The sequence below is a fragment of the Rhipicephalus microplus genome, chromosome 1, assembly GCF_043290135.1.
Source record: "Rhipicephalus microplus isolate Deutch F79 chromosome 1, USDA_Rmic, whole genome shotgun sequence".
Classification (NCBI taxonomy): domain Eukaryota; kingdom Metazoa; phylum Arthropoda; class Arachnida; order Ixodida; family Ixodidae; genus Rhipicephalus; species Rhipicephalus microplus.
This window is the reverse complement of record NC_134700.1, coordinates 202,466,549-202,491,996: the sequence shown is the minus strand read 5'-3', so window position 1 is coordinate 202,491,996 and position 25,448 is coordinate 202,466,549. Positions and strand designations below refer to the sequence as shown.

General features: G+C 42.3%; 1 protein-coding gene across 4 annotated transcripts in view; it reads left to right on the top strand.

Annotated features, from left to right (window-relative positions):
• Window positions 1-24,941, top strand: part of LOC119159755 (semaphorin-1A) — a 164,602-nt gene extending 139,661 nt beyond the window's left edge. Inside the window, exons 7-21 of one of the 4 annotated variants that reach the window (XM_037412601.2) lie at window positions 726-813; window positions 2,425-2,445; window positions 2,824-2,928; window positions 3,802-3,890; window positions 4,513-4,654; window positions 5,192-5,270; window positions 5,786-5,933; window positions 6,428-6,549; window positions 7,129-7,211; window positions 7,618-7,831; window positions 8,086-8,160; window positions 8,675-8,739; window positions 9,632-9,814; window positions 12,198-12,314; window positions 20,592-24,941. In XM_037412601.2, the coding sequence (XP_037268498.2) occupies window positions 726-813; window positions 2,425-2,445; window positions 2,824-2,928; window positions 3,802-3,890; window positions 4,513-4,654; window positions 5,192-5,270; window positions 5,786-5,933; window positions 6,428-6,549; window positions 7,129-7,211; window positions 7,618-7,831; window positions 8,086-8,160; window positions 8,675-8,739; window positions 9,632-9,814; window positions 12,198-12,314; window positions 20,592-20,965 (1,905 nt within the window). In that variant the 3' untranslated portion in view covers window positions 20,966-24,941. The remainder of the gene's footprint in view (window positions 1-725; window positions 814-2,424; window positions 2,446-2,823; window positions 2,929-3,801; window positions 3,891-4,512; window positions 4,655-5,191; window positions 5,271-5,785; window positions 5,934-6,427; window positions 6,550-7,128; window positions 7,212-7,617; window positions 7,832-8,085; window positions 8,161-8,674; window positions 8,740-9,631; window positions 9,815-12,197; window positions 12,315-20,591) is intronic. The other 3 variants (XM_037412602.2, XM_037412603.2, XM_037412604.2) reach the window with 3 other exon arrangements.
• Window positions 24,942-25,448: the final 507 nt, after the last annotated feature.

The window sequence follows — 25,448 nt, the reverse complement described above, 5'->3', positions numbered from 1 at the left end:
GGTCTGGTAAATTTATAGCTACACTTGTAGTTTTGCTCAAACTCCTGCTTTATATCTGTTATGAAAACTTACCTTTCTGTGCAACTCCTTTGCTATGACTCGTTGGGCTTCCAATCATCTGTGCGAATCAGCCTCAGGTGCATGCTAACTTCTTGTGGAGAACAGACGTTTCAATAAGCTATCTGTACACATCACCTATTACAGGACGAATGCGCACGATTGAACTACTCCTCTGAACTTACAAGTCATCCGTGTTAGTAACATTACTGCCTGGTGGGCCTAAACAGAGCATTCATGAAAACAAGGCAGTCATAGACTGTCTATGACTGTCATAAAGAGTCAAAGAGCCAGCTTTTGCAGAGGTATAACACATTTCTATTATGCCTGTGGCTATGAGTCACCTGATACACTGTCTATGACTGTCATAAAGAGTCAAAGAGCCAGCTTTTGCACAGGTATAACACGTCTCTGTTATGCATGTCACTATTAGTCACCTGATCAAAGCTCTAGCTTCAAATCTACTGAACACAATTACTGTGTTGGTGGCAGAATGTGGCTGCTGTCTAGTTGCTATAGCATATTATTAATGGCTCCTGCCTTCTATTTAGTACTAGTGTGTGGGAAAAACAAAAGCTTATGCAGCTGGTTCATGGGCACAACATTTGTACATTGGCTGACCACGAGAAAAGTGATTGATTGCACCTGCCCCTTGCCTATCTTTACAGGATGGGGAGTACTCAGTGAAGGAACAGGTGCCGGGAGAGGGCCTCTGCCCCTTTGATCCCAAGAACAACAGCACAGCCATTTTTGCAGGTGAGAATTGCCTGCCTTACTTCCGACTGATGTGGAGAAAAGTGATTGTTCCTGTCTACGGACGTAATTACCGCCCTGTCCTTCAAACGGTTGTCAGCACTATGTGATGGATTATTGCGAAGTTTGCTCCAAGCAGTTATTAACCCTCGAAGTGTGCTACAGTTGTATGCAGCAACACTCAATCGTATGCACTGTACAGATAGCTTTAGTACCTACTGCAATGAACATAATGCACAGAGCAGTAGTGCTCAACAACCTTATTTACAGTAATATTTCTCAGCAAACACAAGTATAGACAAAGAGAGACTAATTATTGTATGCCATGTTTCACATGCAAATCATCCATCAAATGAAATTTGCATTTTGCCGAGTGGCTCTTTCATTTTTCACATTCAAGTTCTCTATCTTCATTGCTAGAATGCACACATAAACTACTTAATGATAAAGCTGCTGTACAATCATCACAGTTTCAGTACCACTATCTTTTTTCCTTTGTTGGCTTTTTTTCTTCCTGCTTCCTTTGCAAAGTTTCATCTGGATGTATGCAAGCTCAATTGGAACTGGAAGGCTTGAGGTTCATGACCCCCAAAGAAACAATGGTTTCAGGGTTGACTTCCCACTGCAGCCATCTCCTTTTGTTTCGTAGTCTGAACAAGCGACAGGCCTCTATAAGGAAAGGTCACGGTCAGCTGCTTTCTAAGTGAGCCCCTTGGCTGTCTTCTGCTGTGCCGCTGTACCCGCTACCAGCGTTTCATGGCCCGCAGGCACCGTGACCATTGCAGGCTTCATCTACATTTGATCTGGCGGCTCGATTCCTGCTCTTTCGTTTGTCACGACTATGCTGCTAGGTTCATAGCGGAAAGGTCGCAGTGCATTTCTGACTCAGTTGAAATGCCAGAAGCTATCCACAGGTCGTAGCGGGCATGTGTGGAAAATTGAAAGATTTTCAAAGTGCTCATGATCGAATACTTTATGCACAGCTGGTCAAACTATCAATCGTGCTGTCAAAGATGTGCCAGGCATTTGAAGCACCTTCGAGTTTGCTTAGATAAGCCTTTTCTGCGAAAAAGGAAAGGAGGCGCGAGGGGAATAATAAGACAGTAAGTCATTGCATTTAGAAAGATGAATGTCGATATTTTTTTTAGCTGCTGGAGCAGCTTGAAGTAGCATTGACGGTATAAATCTACACATTCCTTAAAGGGGCAGTATGAATATGCGTCGACTTAGCTATGTCATATGCTTTCAAACATTCGTTGCCTCTCTTCATATGACATTGGCATTGGACTTGTTTACCTTGGTGGCATTCACAATTGTAGGCTAGTTCCATTTATTATGTTTAGTTTCAATAATAAGCTTTAAAAGAGCTACAGTCAAGCAAATGGAGGAGAAAAAAAATCATTCCTACGAAAACTCTCTTTATTGCTACTATTGCTGCTGCACAAACAGTAAATCTAACTTTCTTCATGCATTTCTGTGCTTTGTTTCCATAACTTTGCGTTGGCCCTATGGTGGTCTTGCGTATGCCATTGTGCTAAACGTGTCTCACAAGTGTCTCAGCTGAGTGGATCTTTGTTATGTTCTGTTTGTAAACATGCTGCCTGGGACATTCAGGTCCCTTGTCAAGGAGGACAGGTAAATACACCTGTTGTGGCTCTTCAGTACGGCATGATACCATCATGTGCATGAACACCACATACTTAGTACAACAATAAATTCTAAGCATTGAAGTGAGCGACTTCTATGATGTTTGGTGTCCCGTTAACATATCAAACAAGGTGTGCATCTGTGTAGTGGTGCCTGCTTATGAGTTGTGCCTCATCGTGACGTGGTAGCATGACTGTATACTTGCACATTCGCACAAGTTAACCTGTGGTGATGAATGTGCACTAATTTTGAATATTTAGTGCCCCGTTATATACAAAATGAAATGCCATGCACATCTGCATGAAAAATATATTTGTAAGGTTACGACCTTTTGCGAGATACCCATTTTTCTTTGCCTCCTTCAAGACGGTGACCTGTACGTGGCCACTGTTGGCCAGCTTTCGGGGGCAGACCCGCTCATCTACAGAAAACCACTCAGGACTGAACCCTTTGACCTAAAGCACCTGAATGGTGAGTATCATGTTTATTTCAGTACAAGCTCTATTTTTTTAAAGCTTTATTAGTGCTTCTTAATTGAGGTGCTAACTGTAGGTAACTGTAAGCAGAGGTAAGGGGAGGTGCACTCATTTCACATGCAATTTGCTTTTCACCTTTACTTGACCTGGTTTTATTTTACCTGACTTTATTTGGCCTGTTTTGCAGACCTGCAAAAACAGATGTGTCATACCTGCTAGGGGCATTTGTTCATTCATTTGATGATATCTACGCATACGTTTACACATGCACGGATATACTTGCCTTCAGTAGGGTGGTTATTAGCATTCTTGAACGTGTGTGAAGAAACTCAGGTTTAATGTATGGGTTCAGCGTTACAAACATGTAACACAATGCAGCTTACTACTAAGTGAATGACACTGCAGGTAAGGCAAATTGAACAATGAGAAAAAAGGAAGGCAATGTATTTTGCTAACATATACTCATGTATACTCATGTATACTCATATATGCTCATGTATACTGTGGCGATGGCTGGAAAAGTTGATGGAACGACGGTAGTGAGAGCACACTGCACGAAACGTTCAACAATGTAACCACCAAGAGAAAGATACAACATAACTTCAAGCACGAACCAGCAAGAAGAAAAAAATGAGGACAACAGAGGAATTCACTCAACAGGAGTAGTAGTGTTGGACTTTCTGCAAGTTGTTCCTGCTAACTTGAAAGAACTAGAGCGGAAAAGGAATGCTGTAAGACAAAAAAAAAAGAGGGAGTGACCACATACTCTGGAAAAAATGGACGAGACGTAACAGCTTCCACATTTATAGCATAGCTTAACTTGTATTTCGTGAACTTTGCATAACTCTAATTGATATTTCTTTCACAGCCCCCAACTTTGTGAGCTCAATCCACTACGAAGACTATGTGTATTTCTTCTTCCGTGAGTCAGCTGTGGAATATATCAACTGCGGCAAGGTGAATGTCATTTACATTTTCAGCCTTGCATGCTTGCGGTTATGTCATGTGGCAGGATTCTAACGCATCGACAAGAGCTGGATGCACAAGAAGCTAGAATTTCCTTACATTACAGAATTTCTTACATTACAAGAAGCTAGAATTTCCTTACAGTCAAATTTACTAGATATTGCCTAAAATGCCAGCGGCATCAGTACCTGTTTATATCATGCACCTTCTGACACTTTCAAAGAAATCCTTGCTTGTTTTTGAGGACCACATAGACTCCATGTTGAAAGCTACTCATTCTCGACAATAGTAAACAGGTAATGTTTCTCGGTGCATGTTATAAATGCTTGCTTGAGGCTAACAATGTCATGAAATGGCTAATAATGGTCTCACGGAGTTGCGAAATTCTTATCTACATGTCGAATCTGATCTTTGTAACCTAGTGACCGTGTTTAACATTGGTTGGCACCTGATTCGAAGAGATATCTGCTGAGACCCTGGCGCATTTTAAATTTTCCTGGAGTGGTGTTGTTTCTACTAGAGCTCATGTTTCCTAGATTTGGACTACTCAGATATTGCTTTTGTACTGTAAGACCTTGATTGTTTGTTCTCTTTCTCTCTCTTTGTCATACAGACTGTCTACTCCCGTGTAGCAAGGGTGTGTACTCGGGACAAGGGTGGGCCTCACAAATTCCAGCAGCGCTGGACCTCCTTCCTCAAGGCCCGACTCAACTGCTCCGTTGGCGGAGACATTCCTTTCTATTTCAACGAAATACGTAAGCCTCTTCTCTGTTCACTTATGTCTTTATGTGTGAGCAGTTTCTTGTGTGTACTGACAGGCTCCACATGATAGATTGTTTCCAACAATAATGTGCATTACTATGGCAATGTCTGCATCCAAGCAACATCATCTTAGTTTCAGTAAAACCACTAACATAGGTAGAAATGCTTGCCCCAAGTTTTCTGAAATAAACTTGTGTGATTTCAGTGGCTTTTTTAAATTAAATGTATGAGTGCTGTTATGCTGTCAGTACCATTCTACTCATTACTTTTTATTATTTGTGCAGCTTTCTCAATGTGGCATTTAAGATGTCATATGGATAGGAGCAAGTTGAAACACACACTTTAAGCCAGCTATAGTTTGTATCACTGGATATTAATACGGAACCATAATACATGGCGTACTTACACTGCACTCTAGCACCTCATTTCAAGCTGTGCTTCGATTTATCATCAGACGCTTCAACGTGTATGCTTAGCTGCATTATGCAGACTTACGTAATTACATGTGAATGCTAAAACATTTTTTCCAGAATCGACCAGCCCAATTGTAGACGGCATCTACAATGGCAAGGAGGCCAAGCTCATCTACAGTGTATTCACCACGCCACAGTATGTTTACCTTTCTATGCACAGAATTGCCTATACACAGCCCTTCTAGATAAATCGTCACGTTTGTAAACTGCCGAACTGCTACGCACCCCAAAAATAAAATCTGTACTTCTCACTGGCCCCCAACTACAATGTTAACTAAGATTTGGCATGTCTGACGCCATAGTGTTTGCTCTGCAGTTATTTATCATGGGTATATTTGATGCGTAGTTGAGTGACTATCGCAGAAAAATCGCTGTGAATCTCTTGGGCTGCTGTAATAATAAGGTGGCACAAAATAGTGGAAAGCAGGTAGATAATATAGGTGAATTGCCTAGGTTGATTGTTGTACCCTGAAAACAAGCCCTATAAGATCAGAAGTGACCTGTCAGCCTCCCAGTGTATTAAAACCTTTGCATCAGAGCAGCAGTGGACCATAGCAGTTTCATTTAGCAAAGACTGAGGAGCACCTATTTTTGTTTTGCTGCTTGAAGCGTCGTACCGTACACATGGCACTGTTCACTTCCTTGCAACAGTAACAGCATCAGTGGATCAGCAGTGTGCGCATTCCGTGTGGAGGACATTCAGCGGGTATTTGAAGGCAGTTTCAAGGGGCAGGATGACATCAACTCGAACTGGCTGCCCATTGTCAACTCTAAGGTTCCAGAGCCCAGGCCGGGCCAGGTGAGCGCTCGTTTAGCTGTTATTAAGCTATTATGAAAGTAGTACGTGCACACTGTTTTAACGGCATCACACACAGCAAGTGTGCTGCAGATGTGAGGAAGACTAATTTTTTGTGCAATGTGACAGATTTATGGTACAAACTTATCTATGTAGGATGGTCGCCAAGGCGTGCTTCTTACAAAACCATCAATCACCATTGCATAAAAACGCATTGGGCCCAACTGACTAGAATAATGCTCAGTTACATTTTAGCATAGCCTTCTTAAATTGTTTGGTTCTATTGTCACTTGCAACTTCTGACTTCTTAATTAGCAAGACTCATTTACTGTAGCGAGAAGCGATGATGAAATAAAGACAAAGAAGATTCGTCACTCAGTTCAGATACTTATGTCTTTCACCTGTTGTTGTCATTTCCTTGCTCAGCAATAGTTAGGTGCACTTTCTTTGGGGAACTGCCACGAATTAATTCTTCTGGATGTACATCTGTGTTCTAGTGTGTCAATGACTCCAGGACACTACCAGATGTGACACTCAACTTTATCACGGAGCATCCGCTCATGGACCAGGCAGTTCCGTCACACTTTGGTCGGCCCATCTTGGTGCACACAGGCTTCCAGTAAGTCTGTCATCTTGAATTTACAGAACTTTGCACATTTCTAGAGCCGGTAGCTGTAATCGTATAGCATTATGCTGAACTTTTCAGTGAAAAATAAATCCATTTTTATACAACTCTAAGCATGTATGTACATCTTATCTTATTGTGCATGGCTGTGCGTGCCACTTGCAAGTCTTAAATATAGCAATGTCATCGATATAGCTCAGCAAAGAAAAAAAAAACTTCAATAAGCCAGCTTAATTATTAATTTTCAGCACACAGTAGTTGTCTACATGGATGCTTGCAAGTAATAGCTACAACCTTTCAGCTTGTAAAATCATTTAACATTGCCTAATCTTTCCTGCTGGATCTGGATTTTTGTAGCATCTTTTCTGTACATGTTCTTGAAACTACATAAAATGTAGCCCTTACACAAGTCTACAACTGTTTCTTATTTCACTGATTGTTTCATGTGTTAGTTGCAATGTAATGACATGAATAATGCCACCCGCTTCTATACACACTTATTTTTCTGATGTTCTAATTTGTGGTGCATGTGGTCGTAGGGCTTGATCTCACAATATATGGATTATTATGCAGGTACCGATTCACATACATTGCTGTGGACCCCCAAGTAGAAACTGTGAGCGGCAAGAAGTACGACGTCCTCTTTATCGGAACAGGTGTGTTTCATGGCATGCTTTTGACTGCGGGTGCACTTTCACATAAATATGTCCAGTGAACTACAAGAAACTTCGAGAAGGCAGCAGGCTGTAGGAGGAGGCTGCACTATGCATTTACGTTTTTCATACAGGGATCACATTTTTAGCAGGCTACTGCTTGTGTGAGAGCAGGCTACACTTTAACCTCGATAACAAACCCAGATGTAACAAAACACTGGTTATAACAAAGTAAATGAAGAATGATATTGCAATAAATATAGTGTTAGGAATGTACCCTTACTGCAATGTGTCGGATATAACGAACTTATTTTCATGTAAGACACAATTCGTTATAATGAGGTTTGAGTGTAGTTGTTGTTGGCCTATATAGCAGAGAGATTTAGAAGTGGTTTTTATTCCCATGCAGACACTGGGCGAGTGCTGAAGGCAGTGAACGTACCACGGCAGCAGCAGTCAGGGGGAGGCCACCCAGTACTGGTGGAGGACGTCGGGGTGTTCCAGGGGGCACCTGTCACTAACCTGCTGGTGCACCGGCCACAAGGGCGCCTCGTAGTTGTCACCCACTCGGAGATACAGGCTGTGCCGCTTTTCAGCTGCCATCGCTATGCAGCGACCTGCGCGTGAGTCTATACCATTCATTTCTTTCCTTTTTCAACTTTGGCATCTAGGCTGTGGGGCTGTTTGCACAAGATACATCTGTATACCTTGCATAATTGAACCTTTAACTGGTGCACCCAGCAAGGGACACATATGTTTGTGGCCCGTCAAGTCAGTATGACTAGACACCATGTAATTGCAATCGAAATTTGCACAATGGAAACCGCTGCAGTGTGGGGGTTCATTGCTGATTCATGCTTGATATTGTTGCTTTCAGCGATTGCGTGGCCCTCCAAGACCCTTATTGCGCATGGGACAGCGATCGAAGCACTTGCGTCAACCCAAGCTTGAGGTATGCTCCTTTCACACCTTTAACATACCGACGTCGCTCGGTTGTTTACCCGCTCATACAGTATCACAGAACACGCTCAACAGTTTCACAGGACATGCAGTATACTGGGAACGTACACAGGAGACATCCAATTACTGCTTGAGCAGCTGCTCTACGAATCTCAAGAAAGGAAATTGATTGCTGGTGTCAGAAAACTCATGGCACACAAACATGATGTAGCTACCCCCCCCCCCCTTTTTCTTTTCTTTCTGTTCTTGTAATTGTATTGGAACAAGGCCATATAACATCCAGTGCTCATCACATGTACTTCACGTTCCGCGTCTTGTCGTTTATAGTGCTTGTACTGCCCTATGAAATGCCAGCTGGCAGTCGACTCACTTTCAGTAATAGTTCTCCTATCTGTACCCGATTTATTTGACTGTATGCGTCGAGTATACATCTTTGAACATGGCATATTTGCACTCGTTTTATTCTTGCCGAAATCAGTAATAGCTGTGATGCACATTCTCTGCAGGGTTAGAAAAAAGGACAGCTACGTCCAGAACATCGAAGAAGGATGGGACCACCGATGTGGCCAAGGTAAATTTTCACTCACTTCTAGTGCAATCAGAAGAAAAACAGGCATTGAACACTTTGTTTTCTTTAAAAGCCTGGGCCTTCCATGTGGCTGAGGCACCCGACGGCTCACAAGTTCAGCACCGCATTCTTGATTGGGCTGTTGCACATACTGCACGGTGTTGGTGTGGCATTAGAAATAGCAACGACAAGCACATTTTGTTATAGTTCATTCTTTTTTTTTCCTCGTACATTGTTAGAAGTCTGTGGACAATGACTTTAGTCCAAGTGAGTTTACTTATCAAACAGCTGAGAATATACGAGACATGTGCAACTTAAGATTGTCACACAGCTGCTTTTGCTTTTTTTTTTTCAGACTAAATTTAGAAGAAATGAGAGTAGACAGGATTTAGAGGTATATTTGTTAATCTTGACAGTTGATTGTAATTTTTTGCATTTTAAATAGCTAAGTGTTCCAAAGAACATAGATTTTCACAGAAAGTTATGTTTAAGTAAAATAGGTGCATGTGAATTGGTAGTAGCTAAAGTGAACACAGTAGAAAAGACCGCAATATATTTGTCATTTTCTAAGCATTACTTGTTTTATTGTGGCGAGAAACTATAGCTAATGTTTCTATGGCTAAATTAACATTTATTTAAAGGCAAAACTTGCGCCACTATTCCTGCAGCAAATTTTAGCGAGGCTTTGCAAGCTCACTTGGATTTTAAAACATTAATTCCCAGTTTTTCTGACTTGAAAAATATGTTGCCCTGTGGCACATCAGGGTAGTGTTAACAGATACGCTGCAGTTGCTCAATAAAAGAAAAAAAATCCCAGAGCAAGGTTGAAAGCTGGGTGTGTCAATGCACACGACCATTCGTGACACCTCGCTTCTTTCGACCTGGCTCGGTACAGGGGTGTTGCAGGGGGCATCAGGTGTGACAGCATCTCCTCCGGTGAGCGTGTGCCCCCCGTGTGACTGCACTTGCCCTCCTCCCCCAACCCTTCCTCCCACGCCGTCGCCGCCCCCAACCGAAGTCGACGACCCAGACATGGCCGCTGAAGAATTCAATGACCTCACTCGGCCCCAGTTCTTTGGTTAGTGTGGGCCACTCTCGGAGAATGCAGACCGACTAACGAAAAAAAAAAAAAAACCTTACGCTTCAAGGGACGCCGTGGCCAAAGCAAGGGAAATGGCTAAATGCCACTGTAGACACAACCTCTCTCTTTCTCTCTTTGTCGCCCTACCATTAACACACACTTTAGTGAAACACATGTGTTCACTTGCATGACGCACCCCAGTGGCAAGCTGCAAAATCCCCGCACAATAGCCGGTTACGCTTCAGCTTTGAGATGGCAGCGTGAAAAAGCTTGCACAGGGCATTGTAACGCCAGAACTTGTGGGTTCAAATCGCATATGCTGTAAAGAGTGATTTTAAGTCCGCTTTCATTCCTTTCAACCTATGTAAATATTATCACACTCGACTTAGAAAAAACAACGAATAATCTTCCCCGTGTTTTCCTTTGCGTAGTTGTCTGTTCATTTCACAAGCTTTGTAACAAAGGAACAAACCCCTCGAACAATTCCTCTTCTGCCACAGTCAAGCTAGTGAAGCTCATTAAACTTCATTTTGTGAGCAGCACCAGATAGCTGAAAACATGTGTACCATATAGTGCTTTATAACGCAAGACCATGTGTATAGAGTGCCCCACTTTTTCTGCAATCTCCCTTCAGTCATTTCAGGCTTAAGCTTATTATCGCATGAGTTGAAATTTATAAAGTCAAGCACGTAATTTTTTATAGATCATTCCAGTGCTATACACATAGGATGTCTTGCCAGATCAAGACATTTTAAGTCCTTGAAGGATCTCGCTCATTACGACTTATGTTGAGAATATGTAAGGTTCAGAAACTATGTTCAGTACATCATCAGGCTGATGCACAGCTGGCCAAGTGCTTTCATTGTTTGCACAACATGCTTTTGTATGCGTGGTGGTGGTGCATATTCATTTCATAATATGACTGACTTTATAGCACTTACTTGCGGTGATGGTGTAAATGGCTGACGGGCCTTTCTTCCTGCATGAAACTGAAGCACCAGCGATATAAAGATGAGCCTGCTAACTAACAGTCTTTGTTGCAGCTTTTATTATTGCTAAATTTTTTGTCACTTATTTTTTTCTGTCTCTTGTGGGAAATACAAACTCAATGCTATCACACTGCACATGTAAGCAGCTAGCTAAATGAGTAGTCTGTAATGGTTTACATAAGTGATTGATTGTGCAGCCAGGATTGTGAAGCAGATGGCAAACCTGCTAGATTTCATTAATTGACATCGCCTCATCAACTGGAGAACTTATGTACATTATGTAGCAAAGCCATTTTAAATTTTATAACTGCTACTGCACGTCCCGTGGACTTGCTCTGTGCATTTTGATTGAGCATTAGCCACCCCAGTTTGTGTTTTAAAACAAGTTGATAGCCCCTCTCTTGATTTGGCTTACATTGGGTAAAAATTTGCTGCAGAACGTGATTGCATTGAGTCTGTAGGGACAAAAATGGAGCAAAGAACACCATTGCAATTGGACGTCTACACCATCTGCCTGCGAGCTCTCGCTATGTAACTAACATGTAGTTCACTTAGAGACAGCCGCAAGTTTCAGGATATTAGAAGGTGTGCAGGTGGAAGTTATCACTATTTCAGGCATTCTCTCGCAAAGTAGACCTGCAAACAACCTGTAATTTAGTACATGCGCTGCAACCTAATACCAGATTTGAACTAATTGTTGGGCATTAAATGAAGCATTTCTGCACTTGGTATTGCCAAACCTGTGCTGCAGATTCACAGTACAGGATGAGTGATAGCATGACAGAAATGTCCAGGAAGGATTGAACTCTTATTGCTGGCATATGAATGATATTTCATAGCTTTGCAACTACACTTAGGCCTAGATATAACAAATCTAGATGTAACAAAATATTGGTTATAACGAAGTAAATGAAAAGTGGTCTCACAATAGATACAGTGTTAGGAATAAACCTCTATAATGAATTTTCGGATATTACAAAGCTATTTTTATGTAACATACATCATTGTGATAATGAGTTTTGAATGTACCGGTGGTGATGCTTTTGTACAGTGCATTTTTTATAGACACCATCCACGCAGCACTTGCTGTGGTGCTTGATCAGAAGTTTAGCCTCTCTAGTATGCAAAGCAGCCATCTCAAACCAGTTCAGCTCGTCAATTATAGGCTCAAAATTTTCGCCGTTAATTTAAAGCAAGAAATGCTGGTGAATGGTGCAGTATAATCGCCATGTCATTATGAGCTTACACACATTGAGTCACTGGACCAAACACACGATGATGTTGGCGTCAGATTGCACTGGTGTTGGGGATGTTTAATAGACATAATTGTCTGGTGTGGGCATGCGGTGGTTAGAGCACTGACCAATGGTGGTCTTGCCTGTGGGTGCCAGGGAGGCCCCCATCGTCGAACGGTCCCCTGCGGTCCCCACACCAGTACCAGGGGTCTGGAATGGACGACGCTGCTCACCCAAATTCGGCGTCCCGTCCTTTGGGAGACGGTCACGAAGGTGAGCCCGGCCCCTCCCTCTGGAAACACCTCTTCCTTCTTTTTTTTCCCTCTTTTCTGGCTTCCTGATGCTTGCGTGTTCTTCGGTGCTCCACACTTGGATGTGACAGTCCGTCACTTGCACTGCCACAGCTGTGAACAATAACCCAACTAACCAGACCCTCTCTCATACCTGTCATCACAATCGCAAACAGGTGTGGTGTGTGCTGCTGAGAATACAAAAGGGCAGCTTTAGTTGTGTACACAAGTATTCAATGCAGTGTTGTTTTTTTCCCTGCGGTCACCGGTTTAAGGTGCATCTGGCGTTATGTGTAGAATAATGGTAAGCGTGCTCTGCAAAGAATGGTGGGAAATAGAAGAAAGCAGCAGGTGCAACCACTAAATTCTCGAGCATGTAAGAAAGCCAACTTCAACTTCATTTCACACAAGTGACATTCAGAGTGGTGCAACAACATGGTGTTTGATTGGGCAGCATTACTGTATGAATAAGCCACATTGTTGAGCAACAAAAGAAAAAAAAATGTTTATTTTCAGGTACTGTGCAAGATAATGTTCATAATATTTTGTGCAAAACATCACAAACAATTATTATTAATTGTCACAAGAACTCACAGGTACTGACTTGGCATTTACATAGTAAAATACTACACAATGTATATTTCTATCCAGGGAATCTTTGCAGAACAATTCATTATATAAGCAAACATTGTACAGGTGCCTGTGTTGCAAGTTTTACAAGCACATATGTTATTTTTTTTTTCATTGTAGCTGCTTAACTGTGAGCTCCATATGAAGTTTTTACCGTCACACTACACTTAGGCATGCCCAGTGTTCCCCTTCAGGGAGGGGGAATGGGGCGAAGGTCTGTAGCAAGCCCCCTTCTCCCTATTTATATCTCTGTATGGGGCTGGCTTTCCCCCCCTCCCTCTTAGGTGGCTGGGGGGGCACCGTCCTGCACTCCCCGTGCGTATGACACCTATGACACTACACATTTATGTAAATGGGGGCAATTTATTACTGACAGACTGAATTCCCAGGGAAGCTCAATACAGTTGAAAAATGGGAAATTTCGATTCTGTGATTGTGAAAGTAGTCAGATAATGTGTGCAGTGATGTGTGTAGCTACTTGGCATTTTCAGTTAGAAACTGTATATTAGATGCACTGTTTGTCGCTGGCGGTTGTACTGATGAGGCTGCTGTAGCAGATTCATAGACAAGGCCTGTGGTGGTCATCTGACATTACCAATAGACCTCTACTGGGGTACGTCACAGCGTGACGTCACTGGCGCACGTTAAAGGTGTGGTTGGTATAACACCCCCCGCTGATCCCTCAGCACGGTACAGCCGTGCGGTGTTTGGGGCAAGTTTTCTTTCTTTTTCTAAGCTTACACTTGATGTTACAGTGGCGACATTGGCTGTAGTATGTGTCAGAGAGCATCTAGCTGTGTGGTAAACTACGGGATGAAATATTTGCCACGCTGGCTGGCTGTTTATCTTGAAGTAGTGAACACATGTGGTGGTCTGTGCGAGGAACAGTGGCATCATCTTTGAAAATGTGCAGTGTTGATTGTGGCGTTCAGTGTGCATTGAAAAGCATAGACAATATTGATTCACTTTTATGGACGGTGAAACAGAGAATATTCTGCATCGTGTGTGCAGTGTGCATAACAATGCGTCTTGTTTGCGAAAACATTGGCACTCATTGGGGGCCGGTGTCAGCAATTGGTTGTCGACGAAACTTCACGATTCTACATTTTAGTCAAGGTAAAAATGCATTTGACGCAATCATCTGCGAGTCGGTACATCTCAGCGTTTGCGGTGCGTGCAGAAAAAAAAATTCCATGATTTTTGGGCTGAAAGATACGACAACACATGAACTATAAGCATGTTTACCATTGCCGAAGCTGCATATACGCTTCGCCCCAGCGAGTATGCATACCCAATAAACTTATAGCTCGTATTATCGGAGGCCTCATATGTCTTCATATAAAGAGCGGAGATTATTGTTTCACATATACTTCGTACCTTTACGGCTGAATATTTATGAAGTGACGATGTGCACTACAAGTTTGTGTGTCAGGTCTCAAAGGAGCAATGTAACTGTGCCAAAGATTACGTATATAATTAAGTTATCGAGTTTAAAATTGCATAAATTTTCAGTGGGCTACGAAGAACGTCGCCGACAGCTTCGCTTTAATTTTCACGAGGATTTGTTAACCTCAGTCTAACGGATGAAAAAAAAGTACTTTCTTGTTTTTTTTTTTTTTTCCCACATTCGTCTTCGATCAGTATTTTGCAACGCGAGTGGCAATCTTCTCCGTGACCTCTCGCACGGAAGCTCAAAACCATGCTGCCGTCAATGTCGTGCCTTGCTTAAAATTGCAGTGCACATGTGGCGACAAAAATTGAGTGCATTTACGTCCATACCATGCCAATATTTTTCAAAGCTTCCATTACCATCAAATGCAAAACGTTCGCTTTTGAAGAGGAAAAGATTTTTTTTTTTAATGGCTGCCATCTACAACGAGGAAATCGCTGCATGTTAGCATAACAGAATCCTGCATTATATGCTGTCACCCTTCTTTTTAGCGGCTTTAGAAAAACAACAATTCGCCGAAATTTTTGTTTTGTTAGAGGAATGCAGACACACACGGCCCTGTGATGCAGAAAGATCCCGTCGGCGGAACTTTCTTGCTAACCAGCCCCTGCGCCGAGAGAGGGAATGGCGGGCCGGTACTCGCAGTGACAACACACTGTTTGCAAAAAGAGAGAGGTCTATAGATGACTAAGTGTACTGGCACTCTGTTGGTTTGTCTTCCAAGTTCTAGCTGACTCATGCTACACAGTAATTTGTGCTGCCATTACTTCCCAAGTAATTTAGTAAATCCTGGATTTCTCGGAATTATTCATTTGTTATTTCCCACAACACGCAGTTGTGATAGTGGCACAAAGTTAGCAGTGCCAATCACATATGTGAAGCACGTGAACGCTGCATTTCTGTTTGGCTGTCACTAATTTTTGCATGTTCGATCATCATGCCTGCAGTTGAATCCCCCTTTTATCACCGTCTCAGTTTTATTAGTCATAGACATGTGATAATGACTAGTATGGTTTGAGAATGACTCTTCCACGGCTTTGAGGGTGCACATAGTTTCATTTACCTCTTGTCTTCTCACATCTAAATTTTAGCAGGAGGGGCCTGGCAAACCAATGTCAAGTTTAAAATTTTGCTGCATCATCTGCAGTGGTTGTATGTATCTAAAGCGAGCCACAATGCTGGCTGGTGCTGGTGTGGCTTGGTTAATATATGCATGCCATTCTTTCTTGAAGGTAGCAACTGGGTGCGGTTTTCTGGGAATTTCGCCCAACTAATTGTGGTACAAAAATGTATTATGAAATGATCACATAATTAATGAAAATGTTGAAGGGGAGTTGCCTGACATTTCATGAAAAAATCGCTCTAAAAAGGCCATGGCAGCGATTAAAATTAAAGCATTTGAAATCGAAACCCGAGATTATTTTTATAGTACAGCTGCATGGGTAGACATCTTCAGTGGTGTTTCGTCACCAAGGCTTCTTCAAAGTTGCGAACCACGCATTTCCAGAGAGTGTTACTTATTTACGTTTTTTAGGATTGCGATTAAAACATGGATGACGAGGGGACAGCTAGCACTGGACTTGCCATACGACATTAATGGCAATGCCTGTTAACAGGCATGGCCACTAATGCCACAAACTTACCAAGTCTCCAGATGAGCCCTGTTGGCAGTCAGACTTGTGCATTACATATTTCAGCCATTATAAGCATGGTCTTCAAAAAAACAAGCACACTGTGAAGAGCTACAGATTCCAGTGCTTGAAGTCCAAAGGCAGTCAGCCCAACACATAATATATTTTAAACTGCTTCGAATGAATTGAACATTGGAATGCAGTTTAAAATTTTTATCTGCCAGTGATATCTGTGAGGAATAAAAACAGAACACCCGCGGAGATTCGCAAACATACGGGAAAATAAATTGGAAGCGAAGATCTCTATGGGGACAAAGAAACATTGAACAAATATTCACAGTAGGATGAGAAAGAGCATAATCTTGGACATGTTGGGAATTTCGGTCACAATCTTTAGTGCTCAAAATGACTTGGACACGGCATTTTTTGTCCTTATTCTTCTGTGTGCTAAAGAAGTGACAGGATGGTAAGTTTGATTTCTGAAGCGAATTCCGGAAGCTACTTGGCACATTCCAGTGAAACGCCAGAATATTCACCATAAGACACCAGCGGAAGGTATTCATCTGTCAAGGCTTCTGGTTTCTAAAGAGGCTAGAAGTGGTAACTTGTCAGCAGTTGAGTAAAACAATATATGTTTAAAGTATTGGTGCAGAAAATCGGGGAAGGTAGCGATGGAACCAGAGTCATCACAGGCGTCAGCAACAATACGTTATAGGAACAGGGACTTGTATTTAAAAAAAAGGATGAAAAGAAAGATAGTGAGGATGCTAGACTACAGTAAATTAAATAACCCATAATTAAAGCAGGGAGGCTATTCGATCACTTGTTGCCGCCCATTTCAAAGGGGATGCCAATAAATGCCATGTTCATGTTTAGTACGTCTGCGCACCCTCTGAGGAAACAAATAACGATACTGTGTATGTGGTTGTTGTTTGTGCACGGTATCAAACCTCTGTATAGCAGGTGAATGCTGACTAGCTCAGAGTGAATTGAGCGACTGGCAAATGCTGTGTGGCAGTAATAGTGGCTCCTGGTGAAGAGGAGCGACAACCAAAAGCAGCATAAAAAGAAAGATGGTTGTTTACACGTCACACACTGTATATGAAATTCTTAAGTGGGCTTGTGTTCTTGAAATGTGTGGGCTCGTGCTAATATTTGAGTGTGTCGAATACTCGAGAACTCACTTCGATTTGAATTTAAGTTATTGAACATTTCGAGTATTCTTAATAAACGAATAGGTGCATATTAAACTGCATGTAATGCACTGTAAAGGTGGTTCCACAGCAGTGTAGGAGTGCTAAGCCGTGAAAGCAATAATCCAGGGGAGACACGCACTACCGCAAAGTCCCGCTTAGTAGTTAAATGGAGATATTACCCTCACATCAGTTCATCAATTTTAAAGTTTAAGAGCTCATTATACCGGCTTGTATGCTTAAGTATACTAAAGTTTGAAACGTAACATATTTTACAAGTTATCACTTGCATTCTACCAAAAGTCAAATCCTGCTTTTACTCCAAGTATCTTTGAACAAACGGCATTTTCACAGGCCTTGTTTTAGTTTTTGATAAATATTGGGCAGGTTAATGGGCTCATGACAAATATGCCCATTTTCCCTTAAAATGTGTTATATATACTATTTGAATTCGATTTGAATAGTACATATTTGACCAAAATTGCTGTTCACTTCAAACCTAAAATTCACTATTCGCTCAAGTTTAGAAATGTGGAGGTGAAATTAAATAAACGAGATAAAAGCTATTCTAAGTTCCAGGTAGACAGCCTTCTACACTTCGTATGCATAGTCTCAAGTCTTGCACGGCCACCAAGCTGAATTATAAGGAGGGGGCTTCATATGCATATTAAAGTATTGGATAAATGACCACACTCTCAACTGTTGCGGAGAGTTTTGCACTGAAGGCACATTTATCAAAGAAGCAGTTGGCAAAATTGACAATTTCTTTAGAAGTTCTGATCAACAGTATATGGTTTAAGAACACTCACAAAATTTTTAAATATGATAAATCAATGCCTAATTATAGTGTGTGGTGTCAGTTCACCCAGTGTCATATCTGAGAACTTCCGGTAAATTTTTTTGATAATTCAAACAAAATTCAAAGGTTTCTTTGAGTTTGAATGAACAAGAGCCGACTGTACTTGTATTCAGGCACAAGTGACAAAATATTGCATTGAAAGAACAAACAGACTTCAGTGATAAATTATGGTATACCGGCTACCTGGTTTGCTGGTGTTTGTTTTTCTCTCTTTCTATCATCTTGTGCATTTCTGTTTCTGGCACTGAATATTGCTGCATGTTAATGAGCAGCTGTGCATTGTTCAAAATGCTTATCATATGTTTTAATTGCATGATGAAATGTGACCGAAATCTACTATTTGGCCTAAGTGTCCTTCCTTTTGGCCTAATGTTGGCAGAACATCAGCGTGTGTAGTGTTGTGTTGAATTGGACCATTTGGTATGATGCTGAAGCTGAAAAGGACAACAAAAACAGTGCTGTGTTTGTCATCATTTCATTTTCAGCATTGTTCACTTCAAGTTCATCAACATGGAATCTGTAATCTCGCTGTTTACTCCCACCCTTTCCATAACTGATGCCTCTGCAGGCAAAAGGAACTGAGCACACTGAGATAGCATTTACAATGTGCAATATTTTGATCACTGCATAAGAAGGATCGCAATATTGTCGGTGTAATTTGAATTACTTGACATTACTTGAGATGGCCATTACTTCAACAGCATTTACACTGTTCTACAGCTGCAGCAGCAAGAAAAAAAAAGGAACAGTTGAATTGGTGATGACAGATTTTATTACAGACAGACGAATTAGATTGTGTGTAACTGATAGCATGAACACACCATATCATTCTTAGTGAAAGTTTTGAACTGTCGGACAGTGCATTCTAACTTCTGTGTTCCAAATTTTTTCACTTTGGTGTTCAGGCAATCGCATTGTTCCATATCCTTAATGCTAAACCAAGGCTCTGCCCTCACGTTTCTGCTTGATCCATCTCTATGTCGTGTGTTGTGTGCCATTGTCTCCCTACACTTTTCCTCTTCATGCATGATTTGTTAGTTCTGTGACATGCATACTTTCTCAAAATGCTTTTTTGCGCAGTGACACTAGGCAAGGCACACTAAACAACAAAATAGCAGACATAACGGTACAAGCAAGACGATGGGTACCAACGTAGCTCTACATTACAACTCAGTCTGATGGGAGTTGGTGTGGCAACTTATATTTTATTGTATCTCTCTATGTTTGCTTTCTTGCATATTAATGAGAACTAACAAACAGTGATGCCAGGGAAAATGCAGGGGATGTTATTAGGAGTAATTGTAATGTAAATATGAAGAAAGAAAAGTGGATGAAAAGATAACTAGCCATCATCAGGTCCCTGCTGGTGGCATAACATTGGTTGGCACGCATCAGCGCTGGAGCCTTGCATCATCATAGGACAGTGTCCATAAATTGCCAATGCTGGCTTTAGTCCTGTCTGTTAGTTTTCATAATATTGCATCCAGCGAAAAAAAAAATGAGTCCCTAAATTTGCACTTCTTTCTTGCATATGCACTTTATACAGTGCACCAGTAAATTCAAGTGGAAAGTTGAAAAGTCCGTTTTCTTCATTGTGTTCAGTCCAGAGTGTGCTGTGCTCTCTGCCAGCCTGAGTAACCAGCTCTGGAATTCGTTTGAGTACATTCATGGACAATTTAAATAGGAACAAGTAGGAGCGAAGTAAAAAGCATTCTTTTCTCGTTTTTGTCTATACACTTAATTGTCATGATCTTATTGGTACACTCAATTATGAGTCCGAACAACCTTTTGTAACGGCCCAATTATGTATGTAAGATTGCACTAGGAGAAGCTGTCGCACTTTGCCATTTCTTGCTCTTGTTTCATATGTCCTTGACTGTACATTTTCTAGGGTGAACATTTTACTCGCGAAATGCCGAAAAACGTCGACTTTCATGGTGTTGTTGGGGGATTGACACAGCACGATGAGAAATCACCTGCAATAATTAGTTTTAACTTTCGGCATGAAAAAGTTTTTTCTTGCAATAATGGTCTTCCCTGAAACAAGAAAGTTGATGTTCAATTGCATATCTGTGTTGAAATTCGAATGCGTACTTGCTGTCAACAAAGGCAAGACCGGCAAGACAGTGTGTGCACTTTGCATTAGACGCATTCATCACAGCCGTGAACCACACAGCTGGCTGACTTTTGAAAATCTAGAAGGGTTTGAAGCTAACACATTATAAAATAGATTGGCCAGATGCTGCTAACGGCAAGGTGCTGCCAAACGTTAATAAAAAGTTTGAAATGCAGGACTTAGACATTTCTATCTATTATGGGACACGAGACAACAGCCCTCGACTCGAAACTGTCTCACAAGTCACAGAACATATGGTTACTTTAACATATATTGGTAACCTTTCCAGCCATGAACACTTAGTTCCACTCAGCATTGCATAACACTGTGTAGTGTGTCTTAAGTTACTTACTGGCTCACGTCGCATCTCCCTCCCCACAGGCGCTGTGGCCGGCTCTTCTTTGCATGGTGACCAGAGGACAGGCGCTTCCTCCCAGTTCTACACAGCTGAGACTCTGGCTATTGCTGTGACCACCAGCATTGTAGCTTCCCTGGTGGTGGGCTTCATTAGCGGCTACATCTTCAGCCGGCGCTGCCGCAGCGATGAAGAAGCCGAGGAGACGTGCCCGCCCGACGACTATTCACGTTACCTGGACCGGGGAGGTGACCCCCACTCTGAAGGTTTCCTGTCGTCGACACACAACCATGCCAAGCCCATCAACCTTGTCCTCAACGTGCCGCCCAAGAACGGCAAGAATGCCAACAGCTCGGCGGACAACAAGCCTCTGCAGAAAGTGAAAAAGATTTACTTATAGCCTCTTGCGAGGCCGGGCCTGGAGCCGTTTCAGGTCTATTGAGCACCTCGGGCTGCAACAGATGCACGCTCTCCTTCCCGGCACATCTCGATGGAAGGCCTTCATTGACCTGCGCAGACATTTTGATGCAAGCGCACCTGGGGGAATGAGCAGCATCTCGAGCACGACACGATCGAGCAGCCGGCAGAGGAATGCGAATGGCCATTATGCAAAGCGCAAGACGGCACCGTGCACCTTCAAGAGGCGCCTTCTCTTTCTTTCTGCGAGGTCTCCGCAGCACAAGAGCTGTGGGCTTGCCGCTCCTGGGTCCGGCATTTAGGGAATATCGAAAAAACAAAAAAAACAGTCAGTTCGAGAGACACCAGCAAGTGGGTATTGGCCACGCTTGCATAAATGGAAGACTACAGGGGACTGCATGTGCAACATTGTTTGCTCTGCTGCGTGTGTGTGATGGCAAAAAAATGTGTGTGCACTCTTGCCTGCAGAGCTGTTCAGCCACCTAGCCCTCCGATAGCTTGGTGACTGGTCTAAGTGGAACCTGCTGCAAGCTCTGGCCATGTGCGAGTGATCTGTCTTATTAGTGGTGGACGCAAGAGACCGTGTGTAGTCTACACCCAGCCCCCACCTGTCCCAGCAATCCTGCAGAGGAGGACAGCGATCAGATCTAGTCTTGGTTGGCACGCACCAGCACTGGGGCCTTGCATCGTCATGGGACAGTGTCCGTAAAGCGCCAATGCTGGCTTCCGCATCTTAGTTGCATCTCGCCCAACAGTGAATACGCCGCAACTGTTGCTCTGCCAAAGGACTTACCCGTACCTTGCCTGGCTGCCTCCGCTTTTATTGTTTTACTATTTCGCACTTTCTTTGCGCCAATATACAACTTGTTAAGCATTGTAAAGCATCAGCATTCCATTCGCAAGTTACTTCATTTCTTAGGCATGATTATTGTTTATTTTACACCATACCCCTCTCTTGCTCAAAAAAGAGTGTACTTTGCTCCGTTTCTTTACACCTACACCTGTTTGGGCAGTGTGTCAGTAACCGAGTGTTTTGTCTTCTAAAAGAAATGTATTATTTATTGAATTCCATTTGCAAAGGCAACATTAAGCGCAAATGTACAGAGCCAGTAAACCTTTTTGTGACTACTCTCCGCTTTCCCTCGCCCTCGTGCTTTGATGCACACTCAGCGATCTGTCGACACATTGGTCGGGTAACTTCCTAGCCGTCCCCAAGCTGCTGCCAGGATACATGGACACAGCATGCGGCACATTTGGCGTACTAGTATGTGGCACGGAAGTGGAGTGGTCTCTGTGGTTCTATTTAACCTAGTCCCTTAAAGCAAGCATCCAGGGTTTATGTGTCAGTCCAGTGTTGTCACTTCACTCCGCATCTTGTGTGTATTTTACATAGAGTCGAAGTATGTATTAGTTGTACGTGCTTTCACTGGAACTCTGGCGCTGTGCTTGATAGAGAGTCTCACACAGCTACGTCGCTCAAGCGAGGACTGTCGTACAAAGAACGCACTTTTCAGTGCGCACACATCGACCCGTCAAGTGACAGAAGTGTCTCGAGCGACACAACTGCAAGCTGCGGTGCGTGTTTTCTGCCACTCGTGGCACATCAATCCTTGCTTCTTTTTAATGCAGGACTCGGCACTGAGACTCTTCAGTACTATCACCCGAAACTTTCCTTTGATTTAAGCGGTGGTCAAGCGTGTGACTTTGCGAAAAGTCGAAGCAGAGGGCGCATTGGAATAAAAACCACCGCTTGATTGTGTAAAATACAGAGATGTGTTTAGAATGGAACATGTCGTTACGCTAGCTACGTCACACAAAGGTGGCCGGTGATGCAGCTCGTCTCACAACGCATTTGTGAATTTTCTTCATCATTTTCAGCACTCCTGTGTCATAGACTGTGAAATAGAACTTGTCATTATTTCATTTGTGTGGTTGCTAAGTATTGTGTAAAATATATAAGTCTGGCAATGAAGTCTGAAAATAAAAAAAAACAAAGGCGTAGAATGTAAATTAATACAAAGAAGTATATTTATGCATGGCAGCTTTCGTCGGGCACCTGCACTCAAATACTCGTTCGTGAGATGGCGTTCGGAGCTTTCTTTATACATATATATATATATATATAGGATATATTTCTTGTGTGTTATTTTAGTTGTATTTTTATTCGTGTACATAGTTGATATGTCATTAGAGCTTTTGTGTTAAGTTTTGTTGTTTTTAGCTTGCGGCTTCTGTGCAACTTAACAAATGCACCGCAATCAGTGTTAGACCTGTGTCATGCAAATCCTACGCAGAACTCCTAGCAAGTTGTATGAGAAAGTGGCTTGCATAATGTTCAGTAGACATCTTTTAATCTTGCTTTTTCAAAGGATGTCATTATCATGAAAATGAGGCCACTGTGCTGGCTCCATTTGTCTGGGTAGTGGAAAGAAATGAAATAGGGTCCATAGGTATAAGTCATTCTGCATAGAACATAATCAGGCCTCATTTCACCCATAGTCTGTAACATTTTCAAAACCACAAAAAAAGAGAGAGAGAGAAAAAATTGTGGCAAGTCTAGAACACTAAAATGCCCTTATTTTTACGATAGCAGAAGTACGCTATTGAGGTTGAATGAACTCTCGCCCTTTGGAACTTCCAGTCTACGCTAATAATGCACATCCCCTTCATTTAGTGCTTGCGCCCGCCTTGCAGTTTATCTCATGAGCGTATTCTTTCATGGCAATCTCTCACTGATCACAGGAAATGAAGTTAAATGACGATGCCTTTAGGGGCTAGGTTGAAAATTGTGCTTGACATTTGTGTTGCATCCTGTCATGTTCATTTGTACATTTTAGAGACACACATACTACACATATTACGATGGGCACACATGCATTTATTGTTTATTTGTGCAAAGCTAGTGATCGAACAGAAAGCTTCAGCTGGCAGTTTGGCCTCTTTTGTTATTAAGCAAAAACACTTTGGCAGGTTATTTGGCACCATTTGTTCGAAGTCAAGCACTGGATGTTTGCGCTCCATTTTTGTTACATAATGCAAGGCATAAGGCAATGTAGATTAATGTTAATAGTAGTCCACACAAAGTGGCACGCAACGCAAAGTTGTACTTACTGTTTAACAAAAATGTCACCTTACCGGCGGTGTTGAAAGCTTCCCATGATTTCCACGAGTCGCAAACACGAATTGACCACTCGTCGCGCAACCGGAAACCTCCCCTCTTTGCTGTGCGGGTAAAATTAGCCGACTGTTGTCAGTGCATTCTCGATCTCATGTTGGAACACGTGTTCTCTTGCTTACGGCAAGCAAACTTGCAACCTGTGGAGATCACTGCTCCCTGCATTATAATTAGTACGGAGCACCCAATTTTCTGTCTTGTTCTGCCCTTATTGTTGATGACCTTTTACTTGTCCTTGTATTGCTTGCGCCTTTTGATTGAATGTGCCAGCTAGGTGTTGCTTTACGTGTACATAGCTGCCTCCATCTCCCCTTCCTTTATCTTCCACAATGTGTAATACGCGACTGTCCAGAGCGCTTCTGATTTCACTGTCCTACAAAAAAAAAGGAAGAAACAAGGGCCTAGAGACAACAGGCATCTGGCAACATAGTCGCTCCAGTGTTCTCTGCTGGCTACGTACAGCTTTTTCGTCAGACAATAACAGTTAGTAATAACGCTGTATACATATACAGGGATAATGTTGTAATCGAAGCCCTCCTCTTCCCCTGACCCTGCTCCCACCTCGACAGTCTGTATCAACAAATACAAAAGGGGGGAAAAAAATAAGATAGTGACATTTGTGTGCATACATCGTATTCTTTTGTACATCGAGAGAAGTGACCCTGCCCGGAGAGTGTTATATTTTTCTTCGTGCAGGCTAGCATGTCCATGTCCCTTGACAGCGCAAGTATTGTACAGGTATGTTGACGTTACTATGATAATAAAACTTCTGACTCCAAGGTGAGCTCTGTGTCACCGTGTTGTTTTTCATATTAGTCGAGTGTCTGGGCTGCACGCTTGTGCAATCACGGCCAGTTTTTTTTGTTTTTAATAACAAAAGTACAAGAAAGCCAAAGTGCAGCTAGGTGCATACACTGAAGAAGAAAAAAGAAAACGGCCAGTGACTCAAAACACTGGTTTCAATTACCTCATTCACTGGTCGTTTATTGAACATACTAGGCTTGCATTGTAACTGCTCATATCTGTCGTGCTCACTGCTATACCTAACTTTTTACAAAGCATTGCATTTGCAGTTGCATGTAATTACAGGGTTCTTGCTCAGTATTACTGCAAAATGCTTGCGAGCAATATCTTGTATAGAAAAGCATATAAAATCTATTTAAGGGTGGCCACACACGTAGTTTACTGCTGGTAAGAAGACAAGGTGGAGGTGGTATTCATATGGTAAGTTTGCACCAAGAACTCTGGGCAAAAATTCATATGCAAGCCACATAATTGTGTTCACGGCTCA